The sequence below is a fragment of the Strongylocentrotus purpuratus genome, unplaced genomic scaffold (assembly GCF_000002235.5).
Source record: "Strongylocentrotus purpuratus isolate Spur 01 unplaced genomic scaffold, Spur_5.0 spur5_scaffold_11, whole genome shotgun sequence".
NCBI classification, from domain to species: Eukaryota; Metazoa; Echinodermata; class Echinoidea; order Camarodonta; family Strongylocentrotidae; genus Strongylocentrotus; species Strongylocentrotus purpuratus.
Genome location: NW_022145596.1, coordinates 1,538,677 through 1,562,168, shown reverse-complemented (window position 1 = coordinate 1,562,168; position 23,492 = coordinate 1,538,677). Strand labels below are relative to the sequence as shown.

The 23,492-nt window shown below is 35.4% G+C and overlaps 1 protein-coding gene across 6 annotated transcripts in view; it reads left to right on the top strand.

The window, feature by feature from the left end:
* The first annotated feature begins 300 nt into the window (after window positions 1–300).
* The window catches only part of LOC764069 (probable phospholipid-transporting ATPase IA), a 46,358-nt gene continuing 23,166 nt past the window's right edge, over window positions 301–23,492 (top strand). For 3 of the 6 annotated variants that reach the window (XM_030980300.1, XM_030980301.1, XM_030980302.1), the window contains exons 1-8: window positions 5,443–6,894; window positions 8,809–8,950; window positions 14,377–14,476; window positions 16,724–16,822; window positions 18,623–18,668; window positions 19,786–19,826; window positions 22,019–22,092; window positions 22,792–22,995. In XM_030980300.1, coding sequence (XP_030836160.1) covers window positions 6,831–6,894; window positions 8,809–8,950; window positions 14,377–14,476; window positions 16,724–16,822; window positions 18,623–18,668; window positions 19,786–19,826; window positions 22,019–22,092; window positions 22,792–22,995 — 770 coding nt within the window. In that variant the 5' untranslated portion in view covers window positions 5,443–6,830. Of the gene's footprint in view, window positions 495–5,442; window positions 6,895–8,525; window positions 8,662–8,808; window positions 8,951–14,376; window positions 14,477–16,723; window positions 16,823–18,622; window positions 18,669–19,785; window positions 19,827–22,018; window positions 22,093–22,791; window positions 22,996–23,492 lie in introns of those variants that run through there. The other 3 variants (XM_030980303.1, XM_030980304.1, XM_030980305.1) reach the window with 3 other exon arrangements.

Sequence of the window (23,492 nt, the reverse complement as noted above, 5' to 3'; positions counted from 1 at the left end):
AGTCGATATGCATTAAGAATGTATTTTGGAACAAAACATATCACTAATAGGGGTTTCTAGATTTTATGGTTAGGAGTATTTTGGAAATAAATGGAATCATGAAATAGAACACATTTTAAATGTTAAAGCACTATTTTTAAAAGTAAATGAAAAGTATTTTTCTGTATTAAAATGAAGAAAAAAAGAAAGAAAAAAAATAGAATTATGTTGTGAGTACTTGGATATCCTACCCCAAGTTTATGGTTGTACATAAAATATACGTGCGGCGCGTGCGAGCCGGGCGAATTAGATCATGTTTCCATTGACATTTATCTTATCTGAATTGAGTGTTGACATACATACTACAGCTCATAAACCTGTGACATGATAACCAGATAACGATGTTTTTATGGCTTAGATGACCTATCCAGTCAAATATATATAGAGACTACATCCTAGTAGATTGCCCATTCGGAGGACAACGACAATTATGACTGATTTCTCCCGTTTAGAAGGTTAGTATGTTAGAGAAAATTGTCGTAGACCTCTAGTATGGGTAAATCACTAAATGGGGAACCTGTGCGGCCAGGTCAGGCTGAGGGAGGGCGGAGTTTAAGATTGAAGAGAGAGCGAGGTGGGATGGGCAGGATCAGGATGAAGATGACCCACACATATAGCAGCATTGCTAATACTATCCTGGCTGTGTTTAAAGATGGGCAACACTACACTGCAGTACATTTATGCAAAATTTTGTAAAAACCTGCTGTATGCTACTTTCAAATGGTTGGATTTCTTCAATAAATTGTTCATCCAACCATTTGAAAGTAGCATACAGCAGGTTTTTACAAAATTTTGCATAAATGTACTGCAGTGTAGTAGGGAGGCCAATGCCCGGGCGTAAGGCTTCTACACCTACGATTTGTGCGCTCGTCGCCCACTTCAAAAAATTAGCAAAGGGAAAAAAATGATGTAAAAATAAAAATTGAAGAAAATATGAAAAGAAAATACAATTATACATTTCACAACATACCTATAATCACGGATCTGTAACAGTCTTTCACCATTTGTTGACAATCTTGCAGATTTTGACGTTTTTTATTCCAATAATTGTGGTTGCAGACGACCTTGACGCACTCGCACCACCGACTAAGAAAATCCTAGAGGGCGTAGAGGTTTGCTCACTAAAAACCTTCTCATTGGCAGAAGGTAGACCCTAAAAATATGGGATCCGTTTTGAGTAAAGAACTTTTGATAGAGATCAACATTTCAGATGTTCACAATTGCCACTTCTAACAACTAGAAAATATAAAGAAAAAAGATTGTATCTTTTTAAATACAGATTTTTACAAACTGAACATTCGAAAGTAGATAGAGTACGATGTTTCTGTCAATCTTGCGTTGGTTTGAGCCCTATAGCTACATCCATCTCAAAATGAGAAGGAAAACAGTGAACAGTGACGTCATTGTTCGCGCCAAAAATAAAGGGTATTGCGACATAATCTGAGCTCCGGTCAGATCGTGCGCAAAGGCGTAGTCTTATTTATAGACCCTAGTACCTTATTCTCACAGCACTAGATACGAGTGTCGTGCAGTAATGTATGAGAAGTGTTAAAAAAGATATTTCAGTAAAAAAAAAAGTCTACGTGAGCAGTCTATACTCCAATTGAGAATTGAAATGAAAGCCATGATTTGAAGGTGTGTGTTGTATGGTACATGGTTAGTGAGTGTGTATGTTACGTATAGCGAAAGGGAGAGAGAGAGAGAGAGAGAGAGAAATATTAGTACACGTACGTGCATGCATGGATGTGCGCTATGATTGTGTTCGCTGCAAGATGGATTTTAATTGGACCTCGTAACTTCTCGATCGTTGATAATAAGGAATACTCATGAGGAAATCAAATTATTGGAATACACATCTAAGGTAAATATCAATGAATTATATATATTTCTTTCCTTTTTTGAACCATCGTCTTCGCCTCGTAGTAGTAGAAGATGTAATCGTTCGCACATTGATGGCTGGACTTCAGCCTGCATCGGGGCTTGCCTGTGTCGGTGGAGGGATCAACTTAAGAAGAAGGTGTGTACGTGTGCGACCGATTCAAGGCTAGCCGCTGTTGAGTGATTGCACTTTCGCGCGAAGTTTTAAACTTCATCATGAACTTTGTCCCTCGGGCCTGTCTAATTATGAACGTAACTTTGCGACATGAAATATAATTGTTTCAAGGCTCTTACGTACGGAAAGGCGTAGAAGGAAATGGCTACAAACCAGCTGGATATCTCCTATTTGATGGAACCTATGGAGTCGGCAGATGGGTGGATTTTCTTAGTGAAAGTAAATGCTTTCTTTTAATCTTAGTTTTAGTATAAACAAATTAGTAATTAAAAAGTTAGATTTGGGCATTGGCCTCCCTAAGTGTAGTGTTGCCCATCTTTAAACAAATGTAACAAATGGAACAATAAAATAGTCTGTTTTGTTGGTGAAAATTTCCTTGGTTTTACAGATATTTGAGCGTTAATACTGATTGGGCCCAACGTTCTCAGCTATGTTCCGCATTTTCTAATTATATGACGTTTTTTCAAAATGAAGGGAGACCTCAACGCCCGATTACGTCGCATGTTGTTTGTTGTTGCTATCGAATGCGATCTGTTGAGGTCAGCAACAGGCTATCGAGGGCATGGGAAAAAAAATTTGTTGATGCCATCATAATTATTGTTGATGTTGATATGATTACTGTTTATATTCGTAATTTTTGTGGTCCCCCGACCCTATTCAGCTATTTGTTAACAGCCGCAACAGTACATTTTATTTAGGTCTGGTTAAAGACAAACTGGGGACAAACATCTTTGCCAGATTGGGGCAAAAATTGCTTCTTAAATAGACCTAGATCTATGTACAGTAGCAATTAAGATAACTCCGCATTGTTTGTGTTACAAAACCAAAAAATACAAGTTTTATTTAAGAATTCCCTAAACCAAACGGTTATATCTGTCTAGACATAGACTGTAGCAGCAAATGTTTAAAGTCTTGCATAATGATATCTTGAGTGTGTTATGTTTGAAGTGTGTATACTGTATTCCCAAAGTAAATCTAATCCTGTATTGGTTACATTGTGTGTATTACTTTTGTCGAAAGGTATTTAAATCTGTCTAGAAATTCACTGAAATGACTGAACAGACCTTTAATACCTTACATGTACATGTTTTGATTGGATAATAGATGTCTCTAAGCACTTTATACATACACATGTCATGTATCCTTGTCAGTTGATTTATCTCCACACTCAATCCCTGTAATGTATGAATTTATCATACTAACTTACTTTTGTTGTATTAGAGATGTATGTCTAGAAGGACTATAGATTTTCCTCATGACCAGTCATGAGGAAATGGATGATTATTAGTATCCTTACTAGTCTAATGCTTATTTAAAATCAAGCGTATTCTGTGTCGTAGTTCTCGCATTAATGGATCTTTTGAACAAAAAATTCAAATGGTATATATGTGTGTAAATGTAATATTTACTTTTATTTTTTGTCTGAAGGTTACTCACTCTACATTTCAAATCTTTTTTTGCATGGTTATTTATACTACTTATAGTTGATTTCACTCTATTTGCTGCCTTTTAAAACCCTCGACTGCCACAGATTGTTACATACACATTGTGTGCAAAAGTAGACTTTAGCAGTCCACTGTTTGTTGACTTGAATGTTCCATGAACTGACCAAAGCAGATACGGATTTAAACTGACATTAATAATCACAATACATGCAGTAAATGTTTAGCTCTTTAATAATGTATTAGTGTCTGTAGGTCCTGCTGTTAAGACGGATGGGAATTCGTCCTATCAGGTATCCCATGGCATAAGAGTGACAACATGAGATTAATTATTTAATTGTTTTAAACACATTTTTTGCTTAAACCCAGTAAATAAAGATTACATGCTCGATCTGTAATTGAAAACAAGTCAGAAAAAATATTTATCATCATCTGGTACAAAAAGAAGACTATGTATGCACATACACAGGAGTGGAGTCATGGGAGATCAAAGCGATGCTCCCATCAATACTTCTATTATTTCTTTTGAACCAGCAGGATTTGAACCTGACATCTACTGCTTGCCAGGCAGCGACTCTACCACCAGGCCATCAATGGTCCATGGCACAGTCACGATGAACTAGAAACAAATACCCAAGCTCTCCTTATTCATTCTGACTTATTAATATTCATTAATCCGCCATTGGGGCAAAGTTTTGTATAAATGTATATGCTTCCTGCAAGAAATTTCAAATGTTTTAAACACATTTATGGCTTACACCCAGTAAATAAAGATCTCGTGCTCGATCTGGATGAACGCCTTGCCAAAGAATATTAGTTCAATGCTTGGGCTTTAACCCATGACCTTCATTTCTTCTTTGCCTTACATATAAGTTCTGTGACTGCATAGAATTTCTGTGTAGGCTCTATGTAATTTAGAGACAAAATGAAACAGAAACTGTAGGTTAATGACTACATATAGGTTGAGAAATGCTGCCGTGACGTAGACTTGTTTTATAATCTTCATTTAATGGCTTACCTTAAATAGTGAAACAAGGAAATATTAATGACACAGATACTAACAAATTCATTTTCCTAGTCTTGACTTTAAAGGTATACTTACAGTACAAGTACATTTGGTTGTGTTGGCCATGTTTAACCCTTGAAATATGATTGAGGGGCCCTCGGGAGAACAGAATTAATACTGATGCGGTTACCCTGGTTAAACAAGGTGTAATATTAGTCATGTTATTTATTTATTTATTAAAAGCTCCTCTAAAGTGTTGGGAGCTCCAAAAATTTGATGGCAAAATTTTACTTGTCATTTAAGACACATTTCTTCAAGGATTTTCAAAACAAATGTGTTTGAAGAAGTTGAATATTGATGAAAGAATATAAAATTTAGGTTTTCTGTGTACAAAAGAAAGCCCTATTGATGTATTCTTTTATCAATTTTTGTCTGCAAACACATTTTTTGGGGGAAATCTTTGCAGAAGTGTGTCTTCTAGGGACTTGGTAACATTGTTCAGAAAAGATTTATTTTATTTATTCATTCATATATTATTCATGTACTGTACATACATTTATTAATGGCAAGTCATTTAATTTTTCCAGCATTATGTTACCCTTACAGTTTTGTTACAGATTATATGGGCTAATAATATCATACAATATTGGGTATATATTTAACCGTCCATTGTAAAGAGAGAGAGAGATATTTCTCATCAACCGCTTTAAAGTTTACCTTTTTTTATAAATTACAATGTAAATCTGCAATCAACAATTGAAAATGTCAAATGCTACCCGTTTAATTGCACCATGAAAACAAGCTGATTAGCATCAAGGCATCAGCAGCAGTTGTCAATCAAGCATACCAGGCAGCCATGTGTGTGCGTCAAGCCATGGTTGCTGTCAACAGACCGCCATCCAGATATCAAGTTCATAAGTTAAACAGCTCCCTCATGTAACCTGATCCTACTGAACTCCAGTCATGCAGATAGAGTTAGCAGCACTTCAGCTCAGCTCAGCTCAGGCAGGGCCTATACACATGAATCATCCCCCAAATATCCCTGCAGGGTCACTAAAGCCTCAGTAGCCGATACACCAGTGCTCCGTGGTAGTCAGTGTATACCGGCTTGTGTGCATCGTAGCAGGATAGCCTGGTTGGGAACGGACGTACTCAATAACTCTCACTAGGTTATCGTCCAGTGGATGGGTGTAGTGTCTATGTGAGGATACATGATGGTGCCTTATGGTGTGGATGCGCGATGCATGGTGACCATCACTGCCCTAATACTGTGACATTATTATATATTCAGCTCATCACAGGACTTAGAAAGGATTTACTCTATCCAGCGAATGCGTCTCATTGGGAAACATGACATTTGATTTTCATTGATTGGAATTGTAAAAAGGTTATGAACTTATAAAGAGCTCCATGGCTGTTTTATCAAAGGCAACTTTACTATATGTACCATACAAGTGGAAATTATGAAAAGTAGTGGTCACTACATCATTACAAACATCTTATAATACAATGTTTGTGCCAAAAGAGACTGATGTCTGAAAAAAAAGGGTAGACCAGATTGCCTATAGCTGATTCTTGAAGAGTTTTCTTTTGTATGAAAACTTTTAATACAAAAACATGAACAGTTGTTATTGATGTGTATCTATGCTTCATAGCTATTCTCAATTGAGGAGTTATAAAGAAAAAATAATCTAGACTTCTTATTTTGCCCTTCATTTGTAGAAAGAGTTAAATCCTCTATGAAGGTAAGGAGTGAATGTGCTGCTTTGTTCAATTCAACCAGCTTTTCAATTATTTTGAATCACAAGGCTGCCTGAACATCATTTGGTGAATAAACATCAACTACCGGTATATAAACTAGATCAACCTACCTACCTACATGTATGCAGTTTAGTGGGAAAGAGTGCCTTAAATTAGTTTGTTGTTCAAGCCATATATGGCTAGAGGATTCACTTGATTAAAGATTTGGAGCTCCACCGTTCGGCCACGAGCACATCCCTATCACCTCAGCTCAGTCACAGACAGGTTGACAACTCAGCGTGCAGTACATGCATTTGTTTTGTATTCTTTTGTAGGAAATGAGCCTTGGCATGATTACCAGAATATAAGATATAAGTGCCTTCAGAACCAAAGTAAAGTCAGACTTTCTGTGAAATATTTTCCTTTGGAGTTGCAGTGAATATGATGTTTTGTGCTTGTATTTGATGATACACTTGATATTTGATTGTGAAGCAGAAAGGAACAGTTATTTACAGTAGCTTTTGATCGATCGGAATCAGGAAGGAATACAATGGAATCATTGCAGGAAACAAACCAATGTCTACCAGAGGAAAATGGTACACATGATGCCATAGGTATGTAGGTTACTGTATAGAAGTTGAGGAGAATGATAAACACAGATGTCAATGTTTGACTGCTATGGGGTAGGGTGGGAGTCATTTGAAATGTTTATGTCAACTTGTACTCTGAACGTAAGGATAGAAAAAGTGAAGTGCTAAACATGGAGTAAAGGTTCAACCAACTGTACAATGTACAGATAACCATTTATAACTCTAGTGAGGTAATATTGTTGCCACCTGTACGTGGGCCTGTAATACATGGATGCAAACATGCAGGTAACATCATAAAATAGATAAAGGTAATGAGTGATAAACAATATTTAGATAGAAATGATAAGAAGGGCATGCTCATACAAGTATCTGTTTTATTTTGAAATTAACAACTACAGAGGAGAAAGAAGAGAAGGGAGAGAGAGAGAGGGAGAGAGAGAGATGGAGGGAGAGGGAGAGAGAAGAGAAGAGAAGAGAAGAGAAGAGAAGAGAAGAGAAGAGAAGAGAAAAATAGAGAAAGAAAATGATAGATATATAGATTATAGAGATACATGTACATACATGTATGTAGATAGAAAGAGAGAGGGAGAGAGAGAGAGAGAGAGAGAGAAAAGATAGATGGTGTGTAATTACACCTAGAATGTGTCAATTTCTATTGTTTTCAACCATAGGCTGTGTAAGGGCAGTAATGCTATTTTATTGATTGTAGTTGTACCTTGAATGCTGATTGAAATTGATAAGCAGAGCAGGGGGAAAAATGATAGTTCTTGCCCGAGTTGCTTATTAATCAGGATATGGCACAGTGAGCAAATTGTAACGTCCTGCTCCCTCGGATGGTCCGTTGATTGTTTTATGCTCTCTCCTGTCTCTGTTATGACTCATCTTCTGGAAATGAGGTTTAGGAAGGGGACTTAGCCTGAATTGAGAACTCTTCCGTCAATGATACCTGAAAGAGATCGTTCTCGACTGGAATGTACTATTTTACCTGCTCACATGTACAGTGTACATCAAAATAAGCATCTTTTCTCATTAGGCATGAAAACACATAGCAAAATCATCCAGTACATATGGTTCCTTGTGAGGAACATTATGTTTGGGATAATTTAGGCTTGTAAGTACACGTACCATAGACCATGTAAAGTTGATCACAGCAAAGTGCAATATTCCATCTATCATTATCAGATAGGACTTACCTTTTTTTTTCTTTTCATTTTTTCTTTTGGTTTTATTGGGAGGTTCTTTTGGTTTTTATACATGTACTATATATGTTTGAAATGCACTTACTTTGATAAATGTACTCTTTTTATAATACCAAAGAAACTATGAGCAAACAAGAAAATCTGGATATGGTTTACAAAGTGGTGGGTGCCATGGATACATTGTATGTTTGGGCGTGTCATAATCTGATTGCCCATAGCTTTACAAAGTAGATGTATTAAGTTATTAAGTGATCCTTATTGTATCCTTATTGTAATATTTGTATCTGATCATCTTCTCAATATCATGCTTCTTGATATCCGATCCCTCACCCACAGTACATGGTGGAATTGAACAACAATACCATTATACCAGTATAATTATTAAATTCTTACATTTTATGATGAAGGACCAATTATCGGTATGACTTGATATGCATACACCCTGTACTATGGGGTCATGTGAGCTAGTGGCTCACTAGTACATGTAGCTCTGCATATGAATCTACAGAGTATATGTACATGCACAGGTGATGTTAGAATCTTACTTTTAAAACCTGAGAGAGGTGCACAATATTCCTTCAAGAATTTCTAGGTGATTATGTCTTCACGTTTGTGTGTGTGTATGAGTGAAAGTCATTACATTTCAAGAAGTGAATACATGTAGTTGTTTGATTCCATTGAGTTTTTTCCTTCAGTCAGATGAAGATTGATTATATTTTGTATAATTTTATTTTGACAGAAATGGAAGACCGGTCGTCAATGCCTGGGGGATCAGGACAACCCCTAGACCAGACGGACTGTGGCACATCAGCAGACCCCGACATACGTGTCATTAACATCAACCAGGTCCAGGCAATCAAATACTGCCCCAATGAAGTAGAGTAAGTACCTTACAATCTTGGAGCCTCCTCTCTCCTTCCTTCCTACGTACCTCCTTCCCTTCATCCCTCTCCCTCTTCTCTTCATTCTATCTGCCCAGAGGATACTTACTGATATCAGACAATCAGGTGCAGGCTTGGAAACAGACAGTTGAAGAGACAGTATCCACTCCTCCTTCCCTCTTAAACCATCCTGTATATTTTGCTATCTCAGCCTGGTCCATTTTGGTCATTGAAAATTAGAGAAATTACTGTCCCATGAAGCTTTGGAGCCCCCCTTTCTACTCTTCATATTTTAAAAAAAAGATATAGGTGTATATCAAGCGAGGCAAACAATTTGCCAACAAAGTATTTCAGAAGCCCCCTCCCCCCCCCCCAAAAAAAAAAAAAAAAATCAAAAAAAATCAACAAAAAAAATCAAAAGAAAAATCAATTACGGTATGTTGTCAGGAAATTAAAAAACAGTATCAATATTCAAACAGTTTGACATAGTCATTGACACTTGATGGAATTAGAGCCCCAAAAATCTACAGGAGCCCCAAAGCATTTGATTTTGATGAAGGTTACATACTTACTGAAAGCAAAAGGAGCCCATAGAGATTTGAAAAAATCAGTCTTGATTGTTTACTGATATAGACAGGTGGTCTGCTTGGTCACTATAATGGCTGTGTCTGTACATTTGAGCAATAAGAACTCACAAGATCATGATTGATTACCTTGCCACAGTCATCATCACATGGTGCAGTAGCAGGTTGATTCATCTAGCATGATCGTGTAGGCATACTAATGTGTCTAGGAAATATAACAAGTATCTGATTATTATCAAGTAATCATGCTGTCCTCACATAGACAATTAGGAAATTGATACTAATTAATTAACTTACGTACTGAGTTTGGGTATGATTAGACATTTATACATGGCTGAAAAATATCAAGTTTTATACAAATCTGGGATGATCTTTCCATCCTTTCGGCTCCTGATTCGGTCTATTAATAACATGTTTTTGCGATAACAGGAAACGAGAAGTGAAAAGTTTCCTGTAGAAGTACTCCCCCGTTCCACTTGCTCTAAAATTGAATTATCCCACAGAAATGATTGAATTGCAGTGGGCCGATTGGAATTAAAGGGTGTGGGAAACCATGCACACACAGTATCCAATGCAATAGCATATTTATCAGCATTACTTGAAATAATACCACTTTATTTGTTGTTAATAACAAACTGCCAAGTAGAGCTTGGAGGACGAAATACAAAACAAATATCAGGTTGTTCAAATCATTTCCAGAATTAAAGATTGAAGTAATTTTTTTTTTTTTTTTAAATTCTGAGTCATCCAAATACAATACGATCACATTAAAAAAGAAAAGTGCTGTACATGTGTGTTTGTGTACAGAGAGGAGATGGGTAGGATGTTTAGGATGTTTAGTGATTTACTTCTTTGTTTGTCCTCTTATAGAATAATATACTATGTACATGCAGTCATGCACTTAGTTACACGTTGGGTAGCTTTGTCTAATTTCCAGCATCATGTTCCAGCATCAATCTTAGATACTCTATGATTTTTCACTCTAAAATTAGGAATCATGATTTGGGGACGAATTTGCAGGCTATGACATTAGATGATTTTTCTACATTGTATCACATTGATAACAGTGGCTTTTTAATTAAAGAGTTGAGGGAGAAATTGCTTTTTGTGCCCATACATGATTTTCACGTACTGTCCACATTACATACTGTACATGTTGGTTAGTATGTGTCACAGCATGTTGGCCTGTACCCATAGGCAGTATGGCCATGGTTTCTAAACAGAACTAAAACCATTTCTTGATCATGACCTTTCACAAACTTCAACCAGATCAAGGATATCGTAATAGAATTGGTTTTAATCTTGGTCATACCCGCACCAAACCCACCCTGTCCGGTGCTACTAATTACCACGTCCTAGGCATGTCGTATAGGAAAGACCTGCATGTGGTTCCGCTCTGGAATCACATAATAAGGATTTCCCCTTTGCTCATATTGGTTTTGATGTGTGACAGGGCCTCATTTCACAAAACTTGTCATCAGTTACAAATGACAGTTTTTGCTATTTGTTATATACATGTAAGCTAGTGAAATCCATGCTTCTGATTGGCTATCAGCAGATATGTTACTGATTTTTGTCATTTGTCATTGAAAAAAGGTTTTGTGAAATGGGTCCCCGGCGTAAGAAATAAGTTTGAGCAATCACGTCAGGGCTTTATATGTCATTATGTTCTTTTATTTGGAATGTGTAAAGCTACAGTGTACCATCTACTTTGATACAGAGCTCCGGCCATTCTTTTTTCAGTGGGGGTCTAATTGCAATGTTATGGTCTGTGTGCATTGAGTATATAACCTCTCATGAGAGATTCTAAAGTGTATGCTATCAAGGGTTATCACCTGATGTAATACAATATTGAAAAGACTTATTCTATTCTTCAATTCCATGTTTTCAATTTGTCAGAAGAAGAGAGGTCTCTTATTACAGAATAACATGATAACAAGATAGGGAAGTTTAGATGTATTTAAGTCTGTATAATTGATAATTATTATGAGAAAGATGTTACTGGCAATCAAAGGAAATGATATAAAAGGATGCAAGTACTAGAACAGACACTGAATCCCGGATATTCTAATATAGCCAGAATGCATGAAATATATTCTAGTCCATCCCTGATTGCAGTATATAATTCAGAGACCAGTGTACATGTACACTGTACATAGTAATGAGAGTTAGGGTCGAATTAATATTTCATGCCATCTTTACTTGATGGGAGATCTCTCAGATAAGCCTAAAAGTAGTAAGCAAATATTAATCGACTACGAGGGTAATGGTGCAAACTATCGTCACTGAGGCGATGATAGTTTGTATCCATTGCCCGAGTAAAGGAGGTTAATATTTGTTTCATATCCCACATCGGCAATAAGGTCTATTTAAAGTGAATTTTACATAATAATAAGAACTGATTCTGCAGACAGTTTAGCTTCAGCTAGATTTTACAAAGCGCAACATGCATACATGTAATACAGTTGATGCGCGCTCATTTGACATTGACATTGACTTTGACATTTCGCGTAACCTACTTTGCTATGCGTATTCAATGGGCAAGGGTGGGCAAGTGGGGTAGCAGCAAAAAATTACTTTACAATAAGTACTATCTCAGGTAGATAGTACTTATGTATACCTTTTTCGTGCTCTGTACAATCGCAATGCAAACAACTATACATGAGGGATATTATATATTATAACTTACAATGTAACAGAGGACTTAGAACTAAATAATGATAAATTATGATGGTAATACTAATCTATTACATTACCATGACCTCAAACTCAGGATTTAGACAAAAAACAGAACAAAATAATTAAATAAATCATATTATATGATAATAGTAAACTACTTTCACAACCGTGACTAGATCTACTGGTGTCTAGTCTAGCCAGGGGGCTGTTGTGTACATTGTAATGAGAGTTGAGATTAAATAAATATTTCATGCTATCATTACCTACATGTAGATGGGAGATGACAGAAATGAGTCCTATATTTAGTATTATATTGACCTCTAACTGAGCCTACTGGGGATTTAAAAATGAATATTTAATTATGGTGATGATAGTAAACTACTATCCCATCCCATCCCTTCACTGCAGTATCTAGTATGATAAAGGGCTGTGGACATAGTAATGAGACTGAGTTGAGGTTGAATGAATATTTGATGCTATCATCACCAGATGGGAGATGACAGAGATGAGCCTTGGTGGATTATGACCTCCAGGGGAGGGTGCAGGATGCCATGAAGGCAGGCATCTACAGACCTTATAATAGGCCTGTCGTCATCAGCCCGAGATTGCCAAATATCCCGCTATTTGAACTATCCCGATCGCAAATTATCCAGTTAATTTGCGTCTTCATCGGCCCGAAGTTGCAATTAGCGGGATATTTGGTCAAGATAATCATCCCAAGATATCTTGGGCTAGTTTGCAGATATTCTGCTATTTGTCCGGTGCGTCTTCACTAGCCCGAAGACTCGCATTATGCGCAAACTCTGAGCAAAATATCTCAAGCTAATTTCTCGAGCTAGAGTGTCAAGTTTCGAGGATCAAGTCTCGAGCTGATGAAGATGCGATTTGTAACTTCAGGATTATTTCCCAAATTAGAAATAGCTGGCTATTTGGCAATCTCGAGCTGCTGAAGACAGGCATAGTTATGATGAGAGAAAAAGGATACCGGTACCCTGGTGACATGTCTTATTACCAAAAATGTATCCTACTATTTCTTTTAAACATTCATCCTGTGTTTGGATTGTGCACTTTGTATCTATTCTAGAATGAATGAAATGTATGACGCTAATTTATTATCTTTATACCTTGTTGCAAAAAGATTTGTGTACATGTACTTTGTTAAGGGAACTCAGTAAATTACCTTGATATTTTTTTTAATTTCCTATTTTCATTTATTTTTGTAGAGACATATAATTGGCGATTGATTGCTTTGTTACTTTGCTGCCTATAAAAGCATGGGCTGATTTGATATCATGCCATCTAAGATTGAATGTCCACATTGTACTTATGCTAGAAACATGAAGTGTACATGCAGGTTCAAGTACATGAGTAAATAATGTGACTGCCTGGTAGCCCTGGTTGCATATTTGTCTCGTTTAAATAAAACCAGTTCTGTATGTATTCTCTTTCAATTAATTACAAAATATATGTTGTACTTTGAACACGATGGTACTTTTTATATTTCAAAGAGCGCACTTACATACATGTAGATATCAAAAGGTGGTTGACATTATATAAATAATACATGTTTGCGAGTGTATTAGTGAATATGTGCTACATGCAGGCTAAGTCACAGTAGGATAATAAACAAGACTTGTCAAGTTCATTGTCCATCTCATTGTGACTTAACCAGGTGCAGTGCATATCACTAATGCACAAGCTTTAACAAAATTGTTTTATAAGATGGGTCTACAATATGAGTATAAAGTCAAGAAATGGATGGTTTTCAATACCAAAATGCACTCCTGTGCATATGGTAAAAGTTAATGCACACTCTCGTGATCCATTTCGACCCTTCTCATTGGCTACATTCTTCAGCTCATTTTTATAAACATATACTCTATAATCTATATCACCATTATATTATAGCAACATTGCAAGGACATTGATAGAATAAATGAACAATACTTGATATTATCAACAAATGTTTAATACTTTCATGAAATTGTCTGTTGTGAGCCAAAAGTGACCTTTTAACTCTGGGTAAAAGTTAAGTTTGCCCTTCTGATTCCAGATTCCACAGAGAATTGATGATTTTACATTTGCATATAGTACCTTGTATACAGATTAATATCTCATTGGTGTGTTACATGTACATCTTTCTTTCTCTCTCTTTTACTGCAGCACTGGAAAGTACACCTTCATCACTTTCTTTCCAAAGTTTTTGTTTGAGCAGTTCCGTCGCTATGCCAACGTCTTCTTCCTCTTCATCGCTTTACTTCAGGTAAGTTGGTTCATTTCTTGCAGTTATGTGAGGAGACATTTGTGAAAGACAAATAACTTTGATGCATGCACTCCTCATGTTTGTTTATGGGGACAGATAGTGTGTGTGCGATACATTTTGATGACGAAATGGGAATATTACTAGAAAAAATATATTTTACATGTCATTTTTTTTTGCCCCTTTTACAGAGTCTTCATGTATTTGAATTAAAGGAATATGGTCAAAAATAAAAAAAGATTTGGCTACAGAGCTCTCAAAAATATCATTTGGGGGTGGAGGGTGGGGGGGGGCAGGGTGGTCACTGTGCACCTAATTGTATTTTGGGGGAGTTCATGAATGTACAATTATTAATAGTCTTATGTTAAGAAAGCAGATGGTAAAAACAAGCTATTAGGATTTTTAATTGAAAAAATGAACTAACATGTACATGTATACCCGTATGCTTATGGGTACACAGAGGTGGCAATGTAATGAAACACATAGAAAGCTAGCTTGGAGAAGCTTGAGTATCATATCCAGCATATAGCTAGGATGTTGCATAATTTCCCCCTTCATTTCCCCTATCCAATTTAACCAGAGGTCAGTCATTTTCACAGCTAGGGCAAGAAACTCCAGTTTATCCTTGTCAGTTTGAAGTCAAAACTCCTGTTTCCCTCACGTAATTAACGCAGGTAGTTCAGTGTTACTTGCGTAAATATGGCCAGGATGTTATGGATAATTAGTTTGCAGAATTATCAATGCACAATTTAATATTCCCATGCGTCAAGGGGATGATGGGGGAAAACCAGGCGAGGTGCCAATTTTATGAGTGTGAATCAGTCATCAGTCAAATAATTGTGTTTATATTTAATTTAATGCTAGGCCCCTTGCCAATTTAGGAGGGAATTTACTCTAAAGATACTTCGCAAGTCAATTCATTTTTTTTGTTGCTGTTGTGTAATAAAATGTTTCTGAGATCTAAGATTCTGAGATACAATGATGTAGCAATATGTAATGAATCATTCTTCATGTAGAATCAGAGAAATTATCTTGCCATCTAGATAGTACAGTATATCATATAATTTTATTATCTAATGTATTTTGGGTCACTGTATTTTATTAAACAAATGGCTGCCTACATTTTCACATTTTGAAATTAGAAATTATACTTAGTTGAAGAGTCAATTAATTAATTTAATAATGAGATGCCTTGTTGCAATTTTTAAAAATTTGCTTCTATGGGTAGGCCTATACATTTAGTAGTGTGTATTGCTTGCATGCATGTACATTATAATGCATAGGTCCATGAAAATTGTAATCAAGTGGCTTTTGTGCCTCAGTAGGCAGCCAAGATTGCCCTGTGTAGCTAATTATCAATTAGTGTGCAATGTTGCTATTTTTATAAACAGAGGAGTGTAAATATCTCAATTTATATTGTATTAGTTCTTGCTTTCCCTGTGCTTCGTTCTCTAGTCAGCCCTGTGCGTATCCATGTATATGCACTCTCAAACAGAATAAAAAAGAAGATTCAAATTTGCTATTTTAATCTAGCTTTTTCAAATTTTCGTATCTCACTTTAATATTCTCAACACGGATACACAGTGTATGGCAAACAATCTCTGCTATTCCCCCCAAAGGCCCCAATATGCACAGAGTGTGATTTCAACATCACAAATTAAATTTAACTTGTTAATTAGTCATTTTTTTTTTTTTTTTTTGGTTCATCACATATACGCAAGTAGAGATATTCTGATTGCGATTCAAGAAACCAAATTTATCTCTAATTGCTCTTTGTGTGATTGAATGCCTCTTGTTTTTACTCAGGATCAGGGAGTGATCGTCAGAAATCAGCAAAAGGTCACTTGCTTTTTTCATGGCACTGATTTTTCTAACAGATAAAGCGGTGTAGCACATAGTGAAATCGTAATTAAGCATGTGGTATTCCAATATTGTAGATGAGAAGGGGTTCATTAAATCGGGATTATACGTACATGTACACATAATATACATACATGTATGTCTACAACAAGCAGCCTCGCTACCACATGTTCCACTCCATTAGAACATGCTGATTGCAATACTAAGTAGACCTGTATTTCACTAAGGTACTATTTATGATTTGTCCCGATATAGAGGTGGATTAAGGGTAAAATAAACTACTTGAAATCCATAATTAAGCCAAATTATGTACTGTATATCTACAGTATGTGCAACTAATAAAATGAAATTAATCCTCATCATTTGCTTTTTTACCCTTGTGTTTAACAGCAAATCCCGACCGTATCACCTACTGGTAATTATACCACCCTACTTCCTCTCATCTTTATTCTACTTGTATCAGCCGCCAAGGAGATCGTAGAAGATTTTGTAAGTATATATAGAGGCTGATTATATAGCCTACTTATCATCCCATAAAGTCATGTAGATTCTAATTCATTCTTTTTTTGTAATATAGACCAGTTTCCTTTCATTACAGTCTTTCCTCATTGTTCTCTGAGCGACGTAAATGTACCTCAAAGCATGTTACTGTTAGAGGCTTACCAAAGGTAGGGATAGCCATTGTATATACATGTAAGTTGGATTTCATCCATAGTTTGCTACATTTATCACACACATACACATATAACTGTTATAATATGAAATACAATGTTTTTAGTTTTACCTGTATCAGATTGGATGTCATCATGTACACGTATAAATGTATGTGTGATGTTGATACTGTCTGAATGATTAGACCCTTTCTTAAATATTAATCTATCAAATAGCTTTGTTTATAGATGTACAATTTATCAGAAACCCCAATGAACTCTCATATCTTTCATCACGATCAAAATAATAATCTTGATGATCCCAGTCTGTTGGCATCCCATCATCAACAATACATCAGCATCAACCTTGCCTGGTATAAGGTCATGACCACCATCATCATCATCATCATCCCATCGGTTACTCGATCTTGACTGTATGTGCGGTCTGATTGTGTTTGGGTGTGTTGAATGCATTCATACCACTCCCTCCTCTTATCCTTCCTACATGTACCTCATAATTAGGATGATACACTGGAGTGTATGTATATCATTGTCATTACTGATTTAATTACCTCTAGGTTATGTTTAATTCATTCTGACTGAGGATGAGGAACCTATGTGTAGTTGAATGTGTAAAGAGTTGGTCCTATATTAATGAGTTGATAAGAGTAACAATAAAATGTATTGGATCCAAGAATATCAATATTGAAGGCTTATTATCATAATTTGCTGAGTACATCTTTAAAATCAATATCACTACCATGATCAAATCAATGATATGTGACCTGCCCCTTGTGATATGTGTGGGTAATTTATTCATTTCATTTCATCTTTATCGATCCATGGCTAAACATTGAAATTTTATTACCATTGGCCTTGTTACAAGGTACAATAATTTTACAATTACAATGCACATATTAAAACAAATCACACTAACCTTTTACAATTTGTATATATTTGCCTACATGCTTATAATTATTTACTTTCACACACACACAATGCATTTTATGAATGCATTACCATTATTCCTTAATGTTTTTTTTATATACATATTGGTTTCAGAATATTGAAATAATGATAATATTTGCCTGGTTTAGTATCATGACATGTATCCTGTTAAAGTACTTTGATGTCTATAGTTATGAACTGTAAAATTAAGGGATATCAGATATTGAGGTGAATATAGAAGAATTAATTTTTCGTATTGCAATTCAATGAATTATCCAGATACAAAGGCTTATTTCAAGTTAAGTGTAAGGATCATTGTTTCCATTTTAAACGGAATATACTCTTTTCATGTAAAGAGCAATAAAATCTACTTGGAAAGATTTTGTAAACATGGACTGTAGATATACATGTAGTGTATTGTATGTGAAGAACAAGATGTAAACTTGCAATGTATTGTATATATATTAAATAATAATGATAATAATAATAATAATACATTTATAGAGCGCAGAAACTATCCGACATTAAGTATATATTCTACTGCGCTACAAGAGCTCCTGATATGCTTACATGGACTACATAAAGCCTTCATTGTAAATGTTTGATGTTTAAAACAAATTTCAGTCATTTGAACATAATTTCATTATTTCACAATATTAATTTTGTTGCTTTGATCATTTTTAACTTTCAGAAAAGACATAAAGCAGATGATGAGGTGAACAACAGAAAAGTTTTAGGTAAGAAATCAATCAAATCAATCCGTAGAAATAACAATATGGTAAATTTTCCTACATTGCATGTATACATGTACCAAAAACCAATCTTGTTTCCTATTTTCAAGATGCTTGCAATTTTTTTCTTCTTACTTACAAATCATTTTGATACAAATTCATGTATCGCTAGTAGATCAAATCATTTAAATTTCTTGTTTTGGTACCTTGAAAAATAAAAAACTAATTTAGTGGAGCTGTGGTGTTATCCATATGGTTTTTGTGATAGCGTGGTTTTAGTCATTATACATTGTACACATAAAGTAAGTTACAATAGCTAGAATGCAGGCAAATGTCTCTGCTATGTATGCCTCCCAGACATCGGAGATTACTTTCCAAGAGTACCTGTAATGTATGGAAAAAGTCATTTGCTAAAATGGGTATAACAGCTGTGATGTAGGGCTAGTCATCAGATAAAAACCCAAACCCTTGGGTTAGGGGTTGCTAAGCAACAACATCTACAAGCATGATGTCATAGTGAGAAGGGAGAGACTCTGCATTCTTTTGTTCTAATAATAGCAAAGATATAAATCCAATGGAAGAGCAGGCTAAGAGCTCATGTAGTGATCCACAAAATTGATAATCATCTCCCAAAAGTAACATGAAACGACAACGGCAACAAAAAACGAAAGAAATTTATGATGGATGGGTATGTGTACACAGTTGCAAAGGGCTGTAAAAGCATTTTTATGACAGTCATTGCTCTGAACTATTCAAACTAAAGAGGAGGAAGACAAAGATATCACATTTTATTAGTATCTTTATACCTATACCATGGCACAATTTAATGTTGTAAAAGCTTCATAAAATTCCTTTGAAAATATTTTATTAAAGAGTTGAATGAATAAGGAAGTAAATCTTCAAGTAATAAAATATTCCATAAGGAATATAATGCCGAATGTTGAATTAATATGTTACGTGATAAAATGTAGATTTTGCTTTCATGATGATATTTGTTTCATTATCGAAGAAACAAGATTTGTTGTAATTTTTAATGTTATTGTGCAGTGAAAAAAAGGAGTGTCATTTGTATTTCAAACGTAGAAAGCACTAATTGTCTTTCCTTGTTTGTTTTACTATCCAGTGCTGAGGGACAGTATGTGGGTTCCTATGAGATGGAGAGAGGTGAGTGTGGTTCAAAGTTTTCTTTCATCATTAAAATTATTTCATGAACAGCTAAATGAACTTACAGAAAATACAAATAAAAACAACAAACAGAGAAATCATCACATCACATCACATCACTTTCTTATTATGCGCTATACAAGAACCGAATATTATTAGTATTATTATACACGTACCCATCTTTCTCTTTCTTTCTCTCTCTTTCATTTAAATGTACTACCATTCTCTTTCTTAGTTGCCTGTTTTTCTCTTAGGTAGTCTTTCTTGTCTTTCTTTCCTATTTCTCTCCTTTTTCTGTCAATGTTTACCCTTTTTTTTTTGAGGGGGGGGGGGGTCAAAACATGTGTGCACTACATATCTGTATCTGTGTCTTTCTTTCTTCTCTGTCTATCACTCTCTTTCACTCTCCACTCATCTGTCTTTCTTATCTTCTGTTTCTCTCTATTTAGTCCTATGTGTGCCTTTCTGTCAATCTCTCTTGTATTCTCCTTCCCATTTAAATCTTTATAAACCTTCAGACTGAGCTTTATATTATAAAGCATGCTTTATATTGGACTTTGGTTGAGATCATTGTACTATTCTACCACTCATCTTCATGAATATCACTGTCGGAGATCATACATGTAAACTATGAATCATCACTCAACACCACACTCTGCAACACATGTCAACTGTGAATGTTCCATTACCATCGTGGTGTGCTAATGGGTCTGAGAAACTGCCAGGAAACATTCATTAGGGCAGGATGACACGTAGAAACATTCATTCCAAACATTACCTGCACTTGGTAACAACAGATATCAGTTAACTTTCAACACTAGGTGTTGCATATTGTGTCATAAAATAGTCCATTTGTTAACATTTACCTGTACATGTTCATGTCATATTTTGTGCATTAAGAAATAACATGGCATACCACCATGTGTGTATACTTTATTAGAAACTAATCATAAAGAATTCTAGATTTATTTAAACTTTGATGGTGATATAAACTATTCTGTGATGTCTTTATAATACCTTAAATTCAGCTGTCAGCAACAGAAGTAGAAAAACATCTTTAAAATCCACAAATTCCTTGAATTTCTGTTGTGATGTATTTACAAGATCATGATATATAAAGTTCTTTCTATTACTAATGATTTTTATTTTTATTAAAATATATCGCTGTCTGAATTTCATGTTAAACAGTATGACCACCTCCTGTGGTCACTCTGAATGGTATAAATAAATGACATGACAAATTGCAAAGTACATGGCTCAGCTGGTAGGCATGATCAGTCATTCATTACAGAGCAGAGCAATAAATAGACTCAGTACCGTCAGCTCTGGTTTGATATGAAGAATTCATGTGATTGCTATTAAGAGGTCCTGTGCATGAGTAGCAGCTAAATAAACCACAGCTGACCTGGGTTTGTTCCATTGTAATTAAAGTACCCAGGATCCATGGTAGTCCCATCAATAACCATGGTGATAGCTACAGGGTATGTCATCAAATTAAAAAGCAGGGTTTTATGATTCCTGATGGTGGTTAATATCAGATTCTGTCTAGATCTTGTGTGAATGGCCATGGACACATGCAGAGTTTAAACCAATTTCATGTATACATGTACATGTAGGGAGTCATTTCGAAAAAATTCTACCAAAAGGGAAGCTTCTTTTTCTCTTAATCTAGAAGGTATTATAATATAGACATCCATAGAGTAATTTGCCCTCAAATCCTTGTTAATCGAAATTCAAAACATCGTAAAGATCACAAATCAGACCTGTCAGAATATATTTTTGTGGTATACACTGTCAGAATATATTTTTGTGGTATACACTGTATGATATATGGGTGACATTGAAGCAACCTTGAGGGATGCTGCAATGATACATGGATGCAATATAGGCCTATATTACTATAGTTACTCAATATAAACTTGCTGGTATCTTATCTGTACACATATATACCATTGTGTTCACATTTCAGCTATATTTGTGCCTTACTTCCAATCACTTATTCACGCATTTGTCATGTTATTTTATCTATTTATTCATTCTTTTTATGAAACAGGTTAGCTCTATCAGTATTAACTAATTTTCTAGGAGGGCCTGTACAAATTAAAGATGACAAATACAGAGGAAATTGAACAAAATTTTAATACATCTTGACAGCCTATCTAAAATGAATGATTCAATGTGTTTTTGTACAGTTGGGAGTAGGTGATGTGGTGCGGGTGAAAAGAGGAGAGTTCTTCCCTGCTGATTTGGTTCTCTTAGCATCAAGGTAAAGAAACACATGCATTTCTGAAAATAAGTGATATTTACTTTTCTTCCTGATTCACTTTCCCTTCAACATGTATACATTCATAAATAAAATTTCTCATCATTGTGTATATTGTGAAGATATTTGACCTTTAATTTGTTTTGGTTTTGTTTGGTAATTGCCACGGTGATGTACATACAAATTCTGTTTGTACTCATCTGGGACATTGTGGATTCAGAACGATTTCTATGTTAAAATTTAATGTACAGTGGGTACTGGGTGAAATAGATTCTATAATATTTTTGTTGGGGTATGATGACTCAGAGATGTTCTTTGTATGCTGTGATGAAGAGCTCCAATTTCATTTTAACAACTGTTCACTTTATAAGTGTTGTTGTATGAATTTGATATGATTATTGACATTGGGGAACAATTTTTAATGTCACCATGTGGAAGATGCTCCTTATGTGTGAACCTGGATTGTTTGTAATCACCAGGGCCCCATTTCACAAAACTTGTCATCAGTGCCAAATGACATTTGTTGTTATAAGCTAGTGAAATCCTTGCTTCTGATTGGTTATCAGCAGATTTGTCACTTTTTTTGTCACTTGTCATTGTAAAAAGGCTTTTTGAAACGGGTCCCAGACCACTTTACTTCTCCATTGAGTCCATCCTCTATTTTATTCCATTGATTCATTGTGATTTCTTTCCTTCTTTCAGTGCCCCTCAGGCCATGTGTTACATCGAGACAGCTCAGCTTGACGGAGAGACAAACCTGAAGATTAGACAAGGTTTACCTCAGACGGCGAAGTACTGCTCAGAAGCTGATCTTATGACAATAGATGGGACCATAGAATGTGAACTACCAAACAGACATCTCTATGAGTTTGTAGGAAACATGAAAGTCAAACAAAACCACACATTGTAAGTAATTTGAACTCTTGGATACCGTAAATCTCTGTGTATAAGACGCACCTGTGTATAAGGCGCACCCCTATTTTGGGGGCATAAAAATAAAAAATAAAATCCTTTTTTGTTTGTTTTGTTGTTGTTGTTGTTGTTTTGTTGCTGAAAAACCCACGCGGGGTTGGTCCTTCATTTAACATGGAGGTGCAGTTGAAGGCGCCGATTTGTGCTTGTGAACTAGTCGCAAATAATAGTAACAATGTCGTTTTTAGAAGAATGTGTAAGATCATTAATGTAAATTAAAAACAATAGAGTACCTAGGATAGAACCTTGTGGTACACCATAAATAGAAAAAAATTTAAGGAATTATTATTTTAAACTACATATTGAGATCTATTAGACAGGTTAATTTCAAACCAAGATGACAGAGAAATTTAAGTGTTGTTGTAGTTTTCGAGTGGTGAGTCAACACACCGATTACTGAGCTGGGAGATATTGCCAGGCATAGCGCCATA